Source organism: Ceratotherium simum, chromosome 9 (assembly GCF_057802395.1).
Source record: "Ceratotherium simum simum isolate JZ-2026a chromosome 9, ASM5780239v1, whole genome shotgun sequence".
NCBI lineage: Eukaryota > Metazoa > Chordata > Mammalia > Perissodactyla > Rhinocerotidae > Ceratotherium > Ceratotherium simum.
In genome coordinates this window covers 72,497,568-72,514,090 of record NC_141908.1, presented here as the reverse complement: position 1 = coordinate 72,514,090, position 16,523 = coordinate 72,497,568, and the positions used below count along the sequence as shown (strand labels likewise).

Here is a 16,523-nt window from a genome sequence, read left to right as displayed (position 1 = left end):
GAGAAATTTATAAACTCAAAGGAAGCTCTATGTAGGGAAATTTTTTATGCCGGAATATCTAAAATGGCTTGATTCAACTAACTGGACGTCTTTAACGTTCTTCTCCTAAACTCAAGCTGCTATTCTACTTTTTAAAAAAATTCCTTTTCTCGATGCACCATTTCTTCAGGGAATCTCTCCAATATTTGCCTCCAAACCCCCTGACCTTTATCTGACCTCTAGTGCAGCAGTTACTCTAAATCAGTAACTGCTCTCAGCACACTCCCTGGGCCACTTCGAATGCTTTTTTTCTTTCTTTTTAAATAAGACACTCCTGCTCCTGGGTCTCGGACTTCAGCTCTACTTTGCCTCTCCCCGACCCCAAGCCAGTCATTTATACTACGTGTCCCTTTTTCCCTTCCTCTTCAGAAGGGTAGAGGTATCTTTTCCTCTTGGACCCCATTTTCTAAAAATAATCAGCATTTCTGGATGTTATCTGGGAGGAAGGTTGAAGACAGAGCTGGGGGATATGATCTCTCACTATTCCTTCTGAAACCCTTCCACCATTTCCTTAAACTTGCCCAGGTAGACCAGTGTTCATTATAAGCTTCTAAATACATAGACATACATAACTATCTTGATCTATAGATTCGTTGCTGCCAGTTACATGCTTTCACACATTATTCATGTTTTCAAAATTAGTGCTGGATAATCCAGCAAAATACAGATTTATCTGGCTTTAAAGAAACATAAAACATGAACCTATATATTTTTATGCAAAATATTTATTAGAGATATTATGCACTTTTAAAATCACTTCTTTAACAAAGATTTCATGATAGAATCCCTTAAAAAGCAAATACAATTTGTTTTTAAAAATGCAATACATTTAAAGATGATAATATCAATTTTGTAAAGTGATGTGTTACATGCTAAGTCAGTTATTAAAGCCTCATCTTTGGAAATGTAATCATTATTTTATGAAAATGGTATAATCTCCAAATTTTTAAATGGAAGTAGCCAGTGAGGTGGCCACATGAGCTACATAGACTAGTCTTAGGGAAATTAATTTCAAGATGTGGGGGAGGAATCAGGCTATATGCCAAGGCCGTGCTGAATTTCAGCCATGTGGGAGGAACCCTAAAGTTTGGTCACTCAGGTACACCAGAGTTACCTTAATATTGTATAATATTATATCTTAATATTGTATTGGAATGAGGATGTTTACGGTTTACTGCTTTGGGCTATGAGTCATGGAGAACATGGCCAATGGCTCTTTCTGTTTGGTCTCATTTCCTTAGGTAACATACACCTGACCCAAGATGATATCTAATTAGTTGAACTCACTAAGATAATTCAACTAGAAAAACAACACCTTGACTTTGAGGGGAAAACTGTTTTGAGGTCAGGGTTATCCAAACAATTGATTACTCTTAACTTTGTGTGGCATGAATGTGTCCATCTTTCAAGTTGTTTTATGCTGTAAAATATTAGAGAAAATACTCTGGTATATACTAGTAACATTGTTAAGAGTTACTCTTTTTAATATTTAGGTGGTGGTCGAAATCCAGTAACTCCTCGATACATGCGACATTTCAATATTATAACAATCAATGAGTTTAGTGATAAATCCATGTTTACAATCTTCTCTAGGATCTTAACCTGGCATTTAAAAATCTGGTAAGTAATTTAAGATGTGTGTGTTTTTTCATGAGAGTGTGTATAAAATCTTTTAAAATGTATCAGTGTAAGTAGTGCTTCTCAAACATTTCCACAAAAGCATCCCTAGGTAAGGAAAAAGGTAACAGGTAACATTGCTCCCCTCCGCTGCTCCCATCACTATAATACAAAGGGGCCAGATATCTTTCTCTTTTTCCTTTTTTTGTCTGAAGTCTTGGATTTTTGCCTAAAAATCTATACAAATTTTGCATTTTTTTGTGTAATATGTCCATGCTGGAGTTATCAATATTTTGAATTTTCACCACGTAGTGCAATTAATGCTAGAAAGATATGCCAGGGTTATCCTGTGATTTTGATACCAGTAGTAGAACTCTTGAGTTCCCTGGGGGTGTCCATGTCCAGGTTTGAGTGTAGCCTTGGAGCCTGTACCCTGGGCAAGTGTTGCTCCCTAGCTCTGGAAACTCAGTGCTTCTCTACAAGATGCACAGAGGTCAGGGAGCCAAGTGGACCTGGGCGGTGCAAGTCTCGGCTCCCTGCTGTTCATTCTCAGGAAACTGTCATTCTTTGCCCTTGCCATGATGATGAAGGAGGACAGCGGGCTCCTCGCCAAGCCAGAAGTTCAAGATAGCCAGTTTTTCCAAATGGATGTTCTCTCTCTAGTTCTTTCTACCCTAGTCATGCCCTCTGCCCTTTTTTATCTTGGCTTACTATTTATTTCACTTTCTATTTAACTCTCCTTTTTCTCTTTTCCTTATTTTTTCTATATTTGTATTTTCTTTCTTCCCTTTCTCTGAGAATACCCATTTCACCAGTGTTCTTCAGGGATTCTATCTATGTACAGTTGAGAATGCTGGGAGTGAAAGAGGTTAGGATGCATTTGTCCAGTGGGTGCTGAATTTGAGTTACACAATCTGGGCTGCTTGGCTGCCTCTTCTCTTCACTCATTTAAGTAGTTTTAAGTTCATTAAATTGGTCCTGCTTACTCATGGAGTTCCTTTGAACAGAAAATAAAATAATGAATGGACAGTAGCTTTAAAAGAAGTAAAAATTCTATTATAATAATAAGAAATGATAATTCTTTAAACTAAATCAATTGTCTTAGCCAGAATAAAAATTTTATACTAATCATGCTAAATATTATTTATGTATTATAATTCTATATTTGCTAACATTTTTCTTTCTTTTTGTTTAAAAAAATTTTAAGTTATAAATTTCCAGGTGATTTTCTAGATTTGACCACACAAATTGTAAATGGTACAATGACTCTGTATAAAGAAGCAATGAAGAATCTCTTGCCTACTCCAGCCAAATCTCACTACTTGTTCAACCTCCGAGATTTCTCCCGTGTCATTCAGGGTGTTTGTTTGTCGCGACCGGAAACAGCAGAAACCAAAGAAGTGATTAAACGTCTTTGGGTTCATGAGGTAGATTTCTGTGTTATTGAAATATGATTATGCAATAAATAAGGATTTTACCATGCTAACAACTGGTAAAAAGAAATATTTGACAGCTTATATTGTTAAAATGCATTCAGCTGTTTGGCATTATGAAGGCCAATGATCAAGATAATTTTTAAAAATATTTAATACCAATATATTTTAGGATGTTTAAAATGCTTTATCTCCCACTTTTAGGAATTTCTGTTGATTTATAGGATATTTCGAAATAGGTATCACTTTGGGTCAGTCTTCTTTAAGTGACTTAGAATTAGGCAACTAATATTGGAAAGTGGGAATAAAAATGTTCTTCCATTTTTAATATATAAAGAATATAGTTATTTTAATTTTAATAAGGTAGTTAAGAAATCTAGAAAATGGGAATGCGCTGTTATGTTAAAACCATGTCCTACAGAGACATAAATTTCAAAAGGGCTTTTAAAAATTCCACTTCTGTAGGCTTTTTAGATCTACAATTTGAATTCCTAAATCCTCACACATTCAAATATATGTCTAAGTGAAGGTACATTCCACCCGGAAATTTTGCCCACGGCAAGGTCCCTAAAAATGATTCTTTGGAAAAGTATGGTCTGCAGATTCTTAGTGCACTCCACTGTAGGTCACTTAATTGCCTGAGTGGGATCCATATTCTGGGGCATGGACACGGGCTGTAGTCTGTAGGTAACATGGGTAATAGAAATATGCTGAATGGTGGACAGGGAGAGAGGCCAGAGGGGGAGATGTCATTGACTTCACTGAAGGAGTGCATTGTCCAAGGCAGCATTTTGTGAGGGGCCAAATCTTACTCTAGGAAGCATCTAGCATCCTCCACCTCAGGATCTTCTCCCTTGATTTCCTTCTGCCTGGAACACTCTTCCCCTCATTATCCACAGGGCTTGCCCACTTATCTCCTTCAGGTCTCTGCTTAAATATCTCCTTTCCACAGAGGCTGGCCTTGGGCCATCCCTACCCCCATAGCTCTTTATCTCCTATCTCACTTAATTCTTCATAACACTGAATGTGTCTTGACACTGGCTATATTTTTGCTTCCTTATTGTCTCTACTTGAATAGAGGCTTTATGAGAGCAGCAATTTTATTTATTCACTGCTTTCCCCAGTGCTTGACACATAGCAAGGGCTCGATCAGTATTGTTGAATGAGTGCATAGAGGGAGAAGGAAGACAGTCTTATTATGCGTAACATGCTCCATCCCTTGGGATTATACATGCCATTGCTTTCTTCCAATTGTGGGAGTAGTTCATATGTGCCATTGAATATCTGTGGTATTTATAGTTATTTTTTAGCATTTTTCAGATCCTTGGATGTAAGATTATTGAGTTTGACAATGGCTGTTGAGCTTTTTGGGCACTTAATGAGGTTCATAATATAATAACTTGTAATTTTTAGTGACTACTTCATATTCATATAATGTAATGAATTTAAGTCTTCAGCTCAAAACTTTGCAATAGCGCTCTACTTCATTGGGAGGAATTCAGAATAAAGTCCAGTGGCCCATAAGACCTTCTATGTGCACCTCTTCCCTGGTTCCCCTCAGGCTGCATCCTGCTTTCCCCCTTCTTCACCCTTCACCAGCAACACAGGCCTCCGGGCTGTTCTCTCTGCCTGGAATGCTCTTCCCCCAGATATTGATCCTCTGGGCTAGGTTCCTACTGCCTTTGATTGAATCTCTCCTTCTTGATGAGGCCCACACTGACCACCCCATAGAATACTACAGCCTCATACCCCGCTAGCAGTTCCAGTCTTTCTTGACTTGCTCTGTTTTTCTTCTTTCCATAGCACTGATCAACTTCTAACATGCCATGAAGTCATTTCTTATGTTTATCGTCCATCTCCCTCAGACAGCATGCAAGCTCCATGAGGGCAGAGATTTCTCTTTTTTCCCACTGATGATCCACAGTGCCAAGAACAGTGCTAGACACATTGTTCTCAACATTTCAAAAAATATGAAGTGATTGAACTCAACACTCTCATCTGTGCTTTATTTCTGTTCAGTCAAAAAAAATTTCCTGAGGGCCTAATAAACGTCAGACACTACTTTAGGTCTTTTTCCTTTCCAGACACTTTTGCAAAACTAGAAGTCCTAATATAATTTTACTAAATGGTTTTCAAGGTATAAAACTGGCTTACTATTTTGCATTCCCTTTGGCTTCTCCATGGTGTTCCAGTGCTAGTGCACATAACATCTGATTGGCTTGTTAAATATAGATATTCTGCATAAGCAATCCAGGAAAAATATATATAAATTTGATTTCATCAAAGTTAAAAATTTTCATGCTTTGAAGGACACTATCTAGAAAGTGAAAAGACAACCCATAGAATGGGAGAAAATACTTGCAAATCATGTATCTAATGAATGTCTCCTATCCAGAATACATAAAGAACTATTACAACTCAACAGTAAAAGACAAATAACCCAACATAAAAGTAGGCAAAGGATTTGAACAGACATTTCTCCAAATATGCAAATGGCCAATAAACACATGAAAAGATGTTCAACATCATTATTCATTAGGGAAATCAAAACTGCAGTGAAGTACCCCTCACATCCACTAGGACGGCTATACTCAAAAAGACAGATAATAACACCTGTTGGTGAGGATGGTGGACGAATTGGAACCCTCATAGTTGCTTGAGGGAATGTAATATGGTGCAGCCACTTTGGAAAACAGTTTGGTACTTCCTCAGAATGTTAAACAATATGACCCAGCAATTCCACTCCTGGCTATATACCCAGGAGAACTGAAATATATATATGTACAATGGGATTTTATTCATCTCTAAAAAGAAATACTGATACATGCTACAACGTGGATGAACCTAGAAAATATTATGCTAAGTGAAAGAAGCCAGACACAAAAGGCCACATATTATATGATTCCATTTATATGAAATGTCCAGAATAAGCAAATCCAAAGAGAGAGAAAGTAGATTAATGGTTGCCATGGGCTGTGCTGGTGGGGGTGGGGGTGAATAATAATGAGTGACTGCTAATGGGTACAAAGTTTCTTTTTGGGGTGATGAAAAAGTTCTAAAATTAGGTAGTGGTGTTGGTTACACAACTTCGTGAATATTCTGAAAACCATTGAATTATATTCTTTAAAAGAGTGAATTTTATGATACTTGAATTATATATCAGTTAAAACAATCTGTAATCAAGGTTTGAGGTAAATCAATTTAAAGCACAAATACAATATAAATATGCCAGAAATTACCTCCCTTGCAATAACTTAGATTTGTAATAAAAAATTTTACATGTCAGCTTTTAAAAACGTAAGAGGTGGTGATAGAATAATAGCTCCTTGTGGGGGAGGGAGGAGGACAGATATCACCAGAAGGGAGAATGGGGGAGCCCACCAAGGTGCTGGAAACGTTCTAGGTCTTGATCTTGGTGATAGTTACATGGCTGTATAAATGTTTAAAAATTCTTGGAACTGTACACTTAAGAATTTTGTACCTTATATAAGGAAATGAAAAAAGAAAAAAAAAGGATAGTCTCAGGCACCATCCTCAAATGTATTAAGTCAGCAAATCTGGAGTGGGGCCCTGGAATCTGCATTTTAGCAAGTACCTCAGATGATTCAGTGCAGGTATGTTGATGATCTTTGAGGAAACACTTCTTAGGTTCTTGCTAAATTGCCAGCTAGATAATAATATACTTGATGCATGCTTAGGCCCTGATGCCTGACATGTGAGGTTGGCTTAATTTAGTTTCTTCCTCTCATAGGAATATTGTATGACATCTTCAGTACCTCAACCCAAGGAGGTGGCTATTGGCATACGTTGGGAAACTACATAGTCCCATAGAGAAATAGCTTTTGAACTGGTTGGAGTAGGGGGAAGGCTTAAATCATACCATTTGCCTGTACAGCCACCATTACTAGAAAAAAGGATGACACTATTATATCATCAACTTGACAACAATGAAAACACTACAATCATCATTCTTGAACACCGTTAGGCTGATTCCAAGGCAGGATGTAATAATTATATTTATCAATTCTATAGTGTTTTCACATATGTTGTCATTCTATTTTTGCTGTACATCTGTGAGATTTATAAGGTATGTATTACTACTTCCATTTTATAGGTAAAGAAGCTGATGCAGACAGATTTAAGTAACTTGCCCAAAATAGCATAGCAGAGTCAGGACTCAAAGTTAGAAGTTTTCCTGACAAATATGTACATTGCTTCTGTCATATGTGTGTTACTCTGCTAGTGCTGCCGTAACAAAATACCACAGACTGAGTGGCTTGAACAACAGAAATTTTCTCACAGTTCTGGAGTCCAGAAATCTAAGATCAAGTGCCGTCAGTGTTGGTTTCTGGTGAAGGCTCTCTGCCTGGCTTACAGATGGCTGCCTTCTCACTGTGTCCTCACATGGCTCTTCCTCTGTGTGCCTGCAGGGAGCGAGAGCGAGAGCTCTGGTGTCTCTTCCTCTTCCTGTAAGGGCACCAGTCCTGTTGGGTTTGGACCCCAACCTTATGCCCTCGTTTAACCTTAATTACCTCCTTAAAGGACCTCTCTCCAAATACAGTCACATTGGGGGTTAGGGCTGCAACATATGAATTTTGGGGGGATACGATTCAGTCCAAAACAGATTGTAACCAAGGGACACTCGTACCACTGTGAGGAATAGTTAATTTATGTAGCAAGCCTGATTAACTGTTTCTTGCAGCCATAACATGTGCCTATGACCAGAGATTTATTTTAGTAGATTGCTCTCTGCAATGACTTACAACAAAAATAATTATCAAATGTCCAAAACAAACTTGCCCTCCACCTAAGACATTCTCTCTTTTTCTAGAAAATGTGCTTTTTTAAGGAAAATAATATCTATTGATTTGTCAATAATTTATAAAATGTTATCTGGCTTGGAAAAAGGAAAGATCAGTGCAAGGGAGTCGGAAACCCCTAGATACCAGTGCCCAGCTCTGTTATCCATAGCTGAGTGACCCGCAGGGGCCGTTGCTCACCTTCTCTAGTCCTTTTCTTTCTTTCTGTAGTCCTTAATACTCTTTGCATCTCTAGTCTGCTTCAGTCCCTGCAAATTGCCTCTATTTATTGATAACAATGTAGCTGTGTATTATTCCAAATATATATGATCAAAATTAATATTTAAAATAAACATTATTATGAGTCAGTCATGATTGTTTGGATAATAGTGCTTTTAAGAAAACCCACAGAAATTTTCTGGGAGTACTTTTTATATTACTTGAGATTAGCACGGAAATAAAACTAAAAAAAATAGAAGAATCAGTTCCTAAAGCTGCTTTTTAATTATTATATAGGTCCTTAGAGTGTATTATGATCGCCTTCTGGATAATGCAGACCGAAGTTGGCTTATCAACTACATTCAAGAAATTTTGAAAAAATATATGGATGAAAATTTTCATGAGCTTTTTCAAAGCTTGGATTTTAATAATGACGGAGTGGTGGAAGAAGACGACTTACGCAGCTTAATGTTTTGTGATTTCCATGATCCCAAGAGGGAGGATACCAACTACAGAGAAGTTGCAGACGTGGATAATCTTCGAGTGATAGTGGAAGCTCACCTAGAAGAATACAACAACATGAGCAAAAAAACCATGAACCTCGTCTTATTCCGATTTGCCATAGAACACATCAGCAGAATTTCCAGGATCCTGAAGCAGCCTCGCAGCCATGCTCTCCTGGTTGGCGTTGGGGGGAGTGGAAGGCAGTCTGTCACCAGATTAGCTGCCCACATGGCTGATTATTCAGTTTTCCAGGTTGAAATCTCCAAGGGCTATGGTAACTCTGAGTGGCATGAAGATTTGAAAGTGATCTTAAGGAAATGTGCTGAAGGTGAGATGCAGGGTGTCTTCCTGTTTACAGATACTCAGATCAAAAGGGAGTCATTTCTAGAAGATGTCAACAATCTGCTAAACGCTGGGGAGATTCCAAATCTCTTTGCATTAGATGAGAAGCAGGAAATATGTGAAAAGATGCGTCAGTTAGATCGCCAGCGGGATAAAACCAAACAGACAGACGGAAGCCCCATAGCTCTTTTCAACATGTTTATCGATCGCTGCCGCAACCAACTGCATGTCGTCCTCGCCATGAGTCCCATTGGAGACGCATTTCGGATTCGACTTAGAAAGTTCCCTGCTCTTGTTAACTGCTGTACCATCGACTGGTTTCAGGTATCGCCATGTGAATTTTAGATAGACTTCTAGAAATGTTGAATTATCGTGACTTATTTTATAGACTTCCCCCAAAAAATGTAGTTTAGCAGAATTTTCTGATCAATAACAAGGTATTTTATGAAATTATAATTCAAGAAATCATCATAATAGAAAAATATTTTATTTCTAGTGTATATAGTCAATAACCTCAATATATTGTAGAAAGTTTTAGGATAAATTTGTGCGTCAGTCAGGGTCCTGACAGGAACAGAGAGCACATTGGAAGGCTTCACTGGGGAAAGCTGAATGAAGGGACTGTTCACAGAGGTGCGGACAGGGTTACAGGAACTGAGAGTGAACGGGGAGCTATCAGGAGGTGGTGGAGCCTAGCAGGAAGTTGTTACTACAGCTGGATATAAAGGGCATAGGGAGGAAGGAGTTAGTGGAGCTTGGAGCTGTGGAAGTAGGACGCCTGACAGGAACAGGAGCCTGAAACCGAGAACTCAGCTCCTGCTAGAAAGGAAGGGACGGCATAAATACCTCGACTTCTTTCTTCTTCCACCCTCCTATCTCTTTCCATTAGCCAAACCCAACAGGAAGTCAAAAGGAAGCAAGCCAGAGTGACACTTTTTGTAGTAAGCTACAGTATCAGGAAACACAGAGCAGAGCGGACAAGGGTGTCGGGTAGGAAATTTTGGGGCCATGGCAGAGATCCAGTGAGTGAGATCCAACACATAAGCGTTTTTGACCTTGGGGAATTTACATAGCCCCTCTGTAGCTCCATTTCCTGCAGAGATTAATTATTTCATGCAACACATATTTATTGAAACCTTGCCTTGTAGCAGGTCTTATTCTAAAAGCTGGAGATGAAGGGGAAAATGAAACAGACAAGTCTTCTGCTCTCCTTGAGCTTACTTTCTACAGAAAACAAATTAGCAAAAAATAATTCCGTCATACAGAGTAGCATATAGGGAGTAAAGGCTTTCTGCATAGGTGACCTTTAAGAGAAAACACGAAAGACAAAAAGTGCCACTCCTGAGAGGCTCTGGGAAGAGAGAATCAACTAGTGAAGGCAAGGGGCTCTCTAGAAGGAATGAGGGGGAGAGAAAATCAGGGTGACGAGAGCAGAGTGACTGAGGGGAAGTAGTCGAGTTGAGGTCAGAAAGATGGGAAGGGCCAGATCAGGTAGAGAGTCACAAGTTGGTTTTGGATTTTATTTTAAGTATGCTGGGAAGTCTTCGAAGGATTATAAAGTGAGGAGTGTGATATGACCTAATTGACATCTTGAAAAGATCACTTGGCAGCTGTGTAGAACAGACAACAAGGGAGACCAGTTAGGACACTACTGGAATATTCCAGGCAGATGATAACTGGGTGAACTGGGTTGGGTTGTTGTAGATATGGAAAGAAGGGAAAGGATTGGGAAGCTCTTTTAGGAATGGTGCCTAAAGAACTGCTTATGGGATGGATGTAGGGTTGAGGAAGAGGAGAGGGATCAAGGGTGATCCCTACATTTTGACTTGAGCAACTGGGCAGATGGCGGTGATGGTTACTAAGTGGGGAAGACTGCAAGTATTTTAGGAGAGATAAGAATCACATTTTGATCTTGTTAAGTTTGAGGTGCCTATAAGAGAAATCAAGGAGGTGGCAGTTCATATGATTTTGGAGTTTAGGGGAAAGGATAATAACATTTACTTCAGAGAATTGTTGGGAGAATTAAATGAGATAATAACAGTAGAGTGCACACAGACATAGACATTCCACTAGTTTAGTTCCTTTCCTCTTCCTTGCTCCTGCAATACTCATGAACAATATCTCTAACCCTGAACAAGCCATGAAAAGTTAATATCACATGCACTGGCTACTGGCTCCCTGCTCTAAGCATTCAAGTACTTGGGGGAAGTTCTTCATGGAAGTGTCTCTCCCACCCCATCTCTCACGCTGTACCCTCCATTTCCAACATCCATAAGTTGTAAAGGACTGCAGCGGTAACAGACTCATGTTAGTCCCCTTGATCAAGTGCTACAGCATTTATAATGGGGCCGGCCTGGTGGCACAAGCCGTTAAGTGCACGCGCTCCGCTGCGGCGGCCCGGGGTTTGCCGGTTCGGATCCCGGTCGCGCACCAATCAATGCACCGCTTGTCAAGCCATGCTGTGGGGGCGTCCCATATAAAGTGGAGGAAGATGGGCATGGATGTTAGTGCAGGGCCAGTCTTCCTCAGCAAAAAGGGGAGGATTGGCAGATGTTAGCTCAGGGCTGATCTCCTCACTGAAAAAAAAAAAAATAAGTGCTAAAGCATTTATCTTAAATTTAGTCGTGGCCTGAAGATGCGCTACAGGCAGTTGCCTCACGCTTCTTGGAAGAGATTGAAATGTCAGAGAAAATACGAGACGGCTGTATCGACATGTGTAAAAGCTTCCACACTTCTACCATAGATTTATCAACATCCTTCTATGTTGAACTTCAAAGATACAATTATGTGACTCCTACCTCTTATCTTGAATTAATCTCCACCTTCAAACTGTTGTTGGAAAAGAAAAGAAGGTAAAAATGAAATTTCATATTTCTGAGTAAGCTATGGCGGTTTAAAAATATTTGTGTGTACAAAAATGACATAGCTATGGTGTAGTCGAGATTTATTTTATGTGTATATACCGTGAGTTTTGTTAAATCTTTAAATGATTTACTCCACAAACATTTTAAGGGTAGGGAGCAGGTCTTATTCTTTTGTAGAGAGGCATTGCCTAGCACACCGTTAATGTATAATCGTGTTTGTTGAAGGAATGAAGGTGTGCCACTCAGAGCTGTGGTAAGGCCCCAGGATACTTTGATAGTGATATTGAGTAAACACCAATAGAGAGTAATTTTTCTTTGATAAGTAATTAGATAGGAGATAAACCTTCTCTTTAGGTACTGAACCATTGAAACCCAGAGACAGCCACTCAATATGCATGGTCAGCTTTCCTTCTTCAAATAAACTCGCATTTGAAAACATCAGTATAAACATCAATAAACTTGGGTACTATAGAATGTGTCGAAGTGAATTTTTTGATGTCTTTGAGAGTAACTTTTACATGCAGAAAAGTTTGTTCAAAAGTTTCTTTGGGGGGGCCAGCCCAGTGGCGTAGTGGTTAAGTGCGTGCGGTCTGCTTCCTCAGCCTGGGGTCCACAGGTTCAGATCCCAGTCGCCGACCGATGCACCACTTGTCTAGCCATGCTGTGGTGGCGTCCCATGTAATATAGAGGAAGATGGGCACGTTAGCCCAGGGCCAATCTTCTGCAGCAAAAAAAGAGGAGGATTGGCATCGGATGTTAGCTCAGGGCTAATCTTCCTTACACACACAAAAAAGTTTCTTTGGTCCTAAAATTTAATACTCAATATGTATATTACAAAATGTGAAAACATTAAATTAACTAGAAATTTAGAAGTTCAGAAATTTTAATGATCACTTTTAAGGGGATCTTCAACTACTTCAACTTTGAATGTTTGGTCACATTCAAAAAGTTGTTTAAACAAATTTTTTACATTGCATTTATAATTTTTAATTTTTTATTCCCCTTTTGGGGTCTGATTTAACAAATCAAATTTTCCTAGGTACTTAAGTAATTTATAAAATCTAGTAAGTTAAACTTATGTGTATGTTTAAGCCTTAAGTTCTTTTAAATGTTTTATCTATAAACTTAGTGAGATTTTTTTTCACTTAAAAACACAAATTTATCTCTATTGCTCAATTACACAATTTATATTGGACTACAAGGCTGATCTGTTAAAGTAACAGACCAAATTCTTTTAAACATTAAAAAATATACTTAAAACACCAAATGTGCACAGATTCCTTAACACAAAAATATTAATACTGAGTTTAATTTTTGCATATTAACTGTAGTTAATTCTAAATCTTCCCGTGGCTAACCCACTATCTCAGGCATTTTGAAGCACCTTTTCTCATATTGTCCAGGATGCACCCTAGATCCTGGGAGGATGCCCCTCACCCGTGTTTGTAGTGACTGTTGTAATGCCTTCTGCAGCTGGGGCGTCATAGTTTCCTGCTCACCATGGTCCACACCTCCGGGTTTGAATCACACCATTAGTATTTTTTCCGTCTGCCTAGTGCAGTCTGCAGCCTCCACCCACGGCTGCTACGTGACTCAGCTGAATTTTATTACTTCTTTGGCTGTCAAAATAGTGATCTTTCCATGCAGATCTTAGGCTCTTTAACTTAATGGAATCTTGCTTTTTTTTTTTTTTCTCCCATGTTTTCCCATCCAGGAGGATCCAGGAGGATCCGAACCTCTTGGAGAGTCTGATTACTTTTTGAATCTCACTGATATCTCTCTTTGATTGTATGCTCACAATGTTTAGGACCGTCCTAACTGAAAGATTATAAAAATGAAACACAAACTTATAGGAAGGTTGAAAGTAATAGTTTTCTAGGCATTTTTAGATATTCTTATTTGCCTTTCAAATTTTCCTCTTTTTTAAAAAAATTCTCCTTTACCTCAACTAGAATTCCCCCCCTGTATTTTCTCTTCCCTTAATAGCTAAAGCCTTCACATCTCTTTATAGCCAGCTAGTACTGTAACCTAGAAGCAAGTGATCAGGTTACCTGCCAGGAAACCAGTGGTTTAGCTAGCAAAGCATCACATGGGATGACCCACAGTGTTGAACTGCTTCCTGCTGTCAGGAGTGAGACCTTTCCCTTGCTTGCTCCACAAGGTTCCAGCTGAACCCGAACTCAGGGATAACATGGTCTCGTGTATCCAGTCCCCTCAGTTCCACTACTGTCAAGTAGTTTGCTAACTCAGAGAGAACCAACATGTGACAAAAATGTTGCATGCCCTTCACTTCTAAATTTTATTTTTTTCTGACAGTCTTTTTAATGATCTCCTCGTAACCTATTCCGGCTCAAGCCAGTTAAGCAGTCAGTTAAGAGTGTGCTTCTGCCTTTAGACAATTATTGGGCTGGATCGTTACCTACTCCAGCCTATTTTTTGAAGAGGATTTCTAAAAGATGTCACCTTTTACATTGAAATATTATGGTATATCAAATATTCAAAATGAAACAAATTATAAAGAGGAATAGTTTTCTCTACATATTTCTCTGGATTATTTTCTAGAGAACATATATGAATGCAGATAAAAATTTTAAAGTACATCACAATATTATATTATTTCTAACCAATTATTATTACCTTGTAATCATTTTGCACCAAAAAAAAGTATTGACTTTATTATCTATCCTATTTTTCACTTTTATCTTAATTAAAAATTCCTGTTTCAGGATATTGAAGACATCTTAAAATCATTTGCCACCTTTGGCAACATTTTGAGCACTGAAGTGTATTTAAAGAAGTGATTATAAAAAGGTTTTAAGGAACCACAGAGTTGTTGGAATAAACTTCCCAAGGTGCCTAGTTTTAGAGGTACACCGTCCATTTTGGTATAGGAGACTCCTCGCCTTGTACCTAGTATATAATAAATAAAGAAGGGTAACTTCTGAATCTCTATTGTATGCTTAGATATCGTGCAAGGTACTGGAAATACAAAAATGAACAAGACATACTGTCTGCACTTAATTACGCATATCCCATTTTCTAGAGTTTATATTTTTTAACAAATTGTTAATATATGTGAAAATCTTTCAGACCACTTCTTTAGTTATGCCTTGAAAAAGACTGAAAAGCTCAAGAACACTTAATTTTTCCCCTTGACGGAGGATACAGAGCCTGACGACTAACCTCGTTTTCTCTCTTTGCTTTCAGTGAAGTAATGAAGATGAAAAAGAGGTACGAAGTGGGCTTGGATAAACTGGATTCTGCTGCGTCTCAAGTAGCCACAATGCAGTTGGAGCTGGGTGCTCTGCATCCTCAGTTAAAAGTCGCCAGCAGAGAGGTTGACGAAATGATGGTAATCATTGAGAAGGAGTCTGTAGAAGTTGCCAAAACAGAGAAAATAGTGAAAGCTGATGAAACGATAGCAAATGAACAAGCGATGGCTGCCAAAGCTATCAAAGACGAATGTGACGCTGACCTGGCAGGGGCCTTGCCCATCTTAGAGTCAGCGCTCTCCGCCCTTGACACTCTCACCGCACAGGTAAGAGCGCACCACACACTTGCCAGGAAATGTGTCATCATAGCTCAAGAAAGCACTTACCATCACGGGCTGCAACCTAGTCTGTCTCGCCAAGGTAGTCTCCAGTTTTAATACAGTCAAAATCATTTCAAATTGGCAGAAAGATTCCCTAATTCACCTGAAAAAAGAAATGTATATGCATGACTAAGACAATTTTTAAAAGAGAAGAAAGCTGCCAGATGTTATAACCTGTTACTCTTATTTCACGAATTTTGCATAACAACTTTGCACCACAATAATGGACAGAGGCATAAGACACAAGTGTATGTTTTGATTCTAAGGTGCACCTTTTTTATATCTAGACACTTTTGTAATTGGAATACGCCTTACAGTAGATGTGATAAAGTATTGTGTCAATGGGTTTTTTTTGGTGATATATAAAATAATGATATGGCTAATAATGTTATGTTTTATAATAGCGTGTCTTAGATTTGATGAAATGTGGTATTGGAAATTAATTTGTGAAAGGGGAACATTTCAATTAAGAAAGATAAAGGTGAATTTTTAAAAATAAATAGTGTTGAGAATCTTGGCTAAACCTTTGAGTGGGGTAGTGAGAGAGTGTTAGATCTTTTCTTCACACCTGACTCCAAAATAGATTTGAGATGGAAATTTAAATATAAATAGTTATATTACTGTAGAATACTAGAAAATGTAAGTCAGATGTTTATAATCTTGGCATGCATTATTAGCTAGTGTTTTCTTGGTATGAGAAAAATCATGAAAACAAAAAAAAAACTAAGCAATATTGTTTGTAATATATGTGCTCTGGACACTCTGTTGTATTTTTCATAATTGATAACATTTTTTAAAAAGTAATAAATTTTTGTATCTAAAAACCAACACATTTGTTTGATATAAACACCATGGATATAAGTTTGGAAACACTGAGGAAAAATATTTGAAATATATGGCAAACAAAAGATTAATATGCCTTATGTAAAAAGCTCTTACAAATCAATAAGAAAAAAAAGCTCTAAGATAGTAAATGATATAAAGAAGTAACTTACAAAAGAAGAAATACAAATAGTCAATAAACATATGAAAATATATCCTACCTCACTTGTATTTAAAGAAATGCAGATAAAAATAAGATTTCGGGCCAGCCCCATGGCATAGGAGTTAATTG

The 16,523-nt window shown here is 38.1% G+C and overlaps 1 protein-coding gene across 1 annotated transcript in view; it reads left to right on the top strand.

Moving 5' to 3' along the window:
* The window catches only part of DNAH7 (dynein axonemal heavy chain 7), a 223,261-nt gene that overhangs the window by 120,814 nt on the left and 85,924 nt on the right, over nt 1-16,523 (top strand). Inside the window, exons 38-42 of the mRNA XM_014784701.2 lie at nt 1,533-1,659; nt 2,864-3,083; nt 8,405-9,277; nt 11,576-11,805; nt 15,025-15,355. Of these exons, the coding sequence (XP_014640187.2) occupies nt 1,533-1,659; nt 2,864-3,083; nt 8,405-9,277; nt 11,576-11,805; nt 15,025-15,355 (1,781 nt within the window). The remainder of the gene's footprint in view (nt 1-1,532; nt 1,660-2,863; nt 3,084-8,404; nt 9,278-11,575; nt 11,806-15,024; nt 15,356-16,523) is intronic.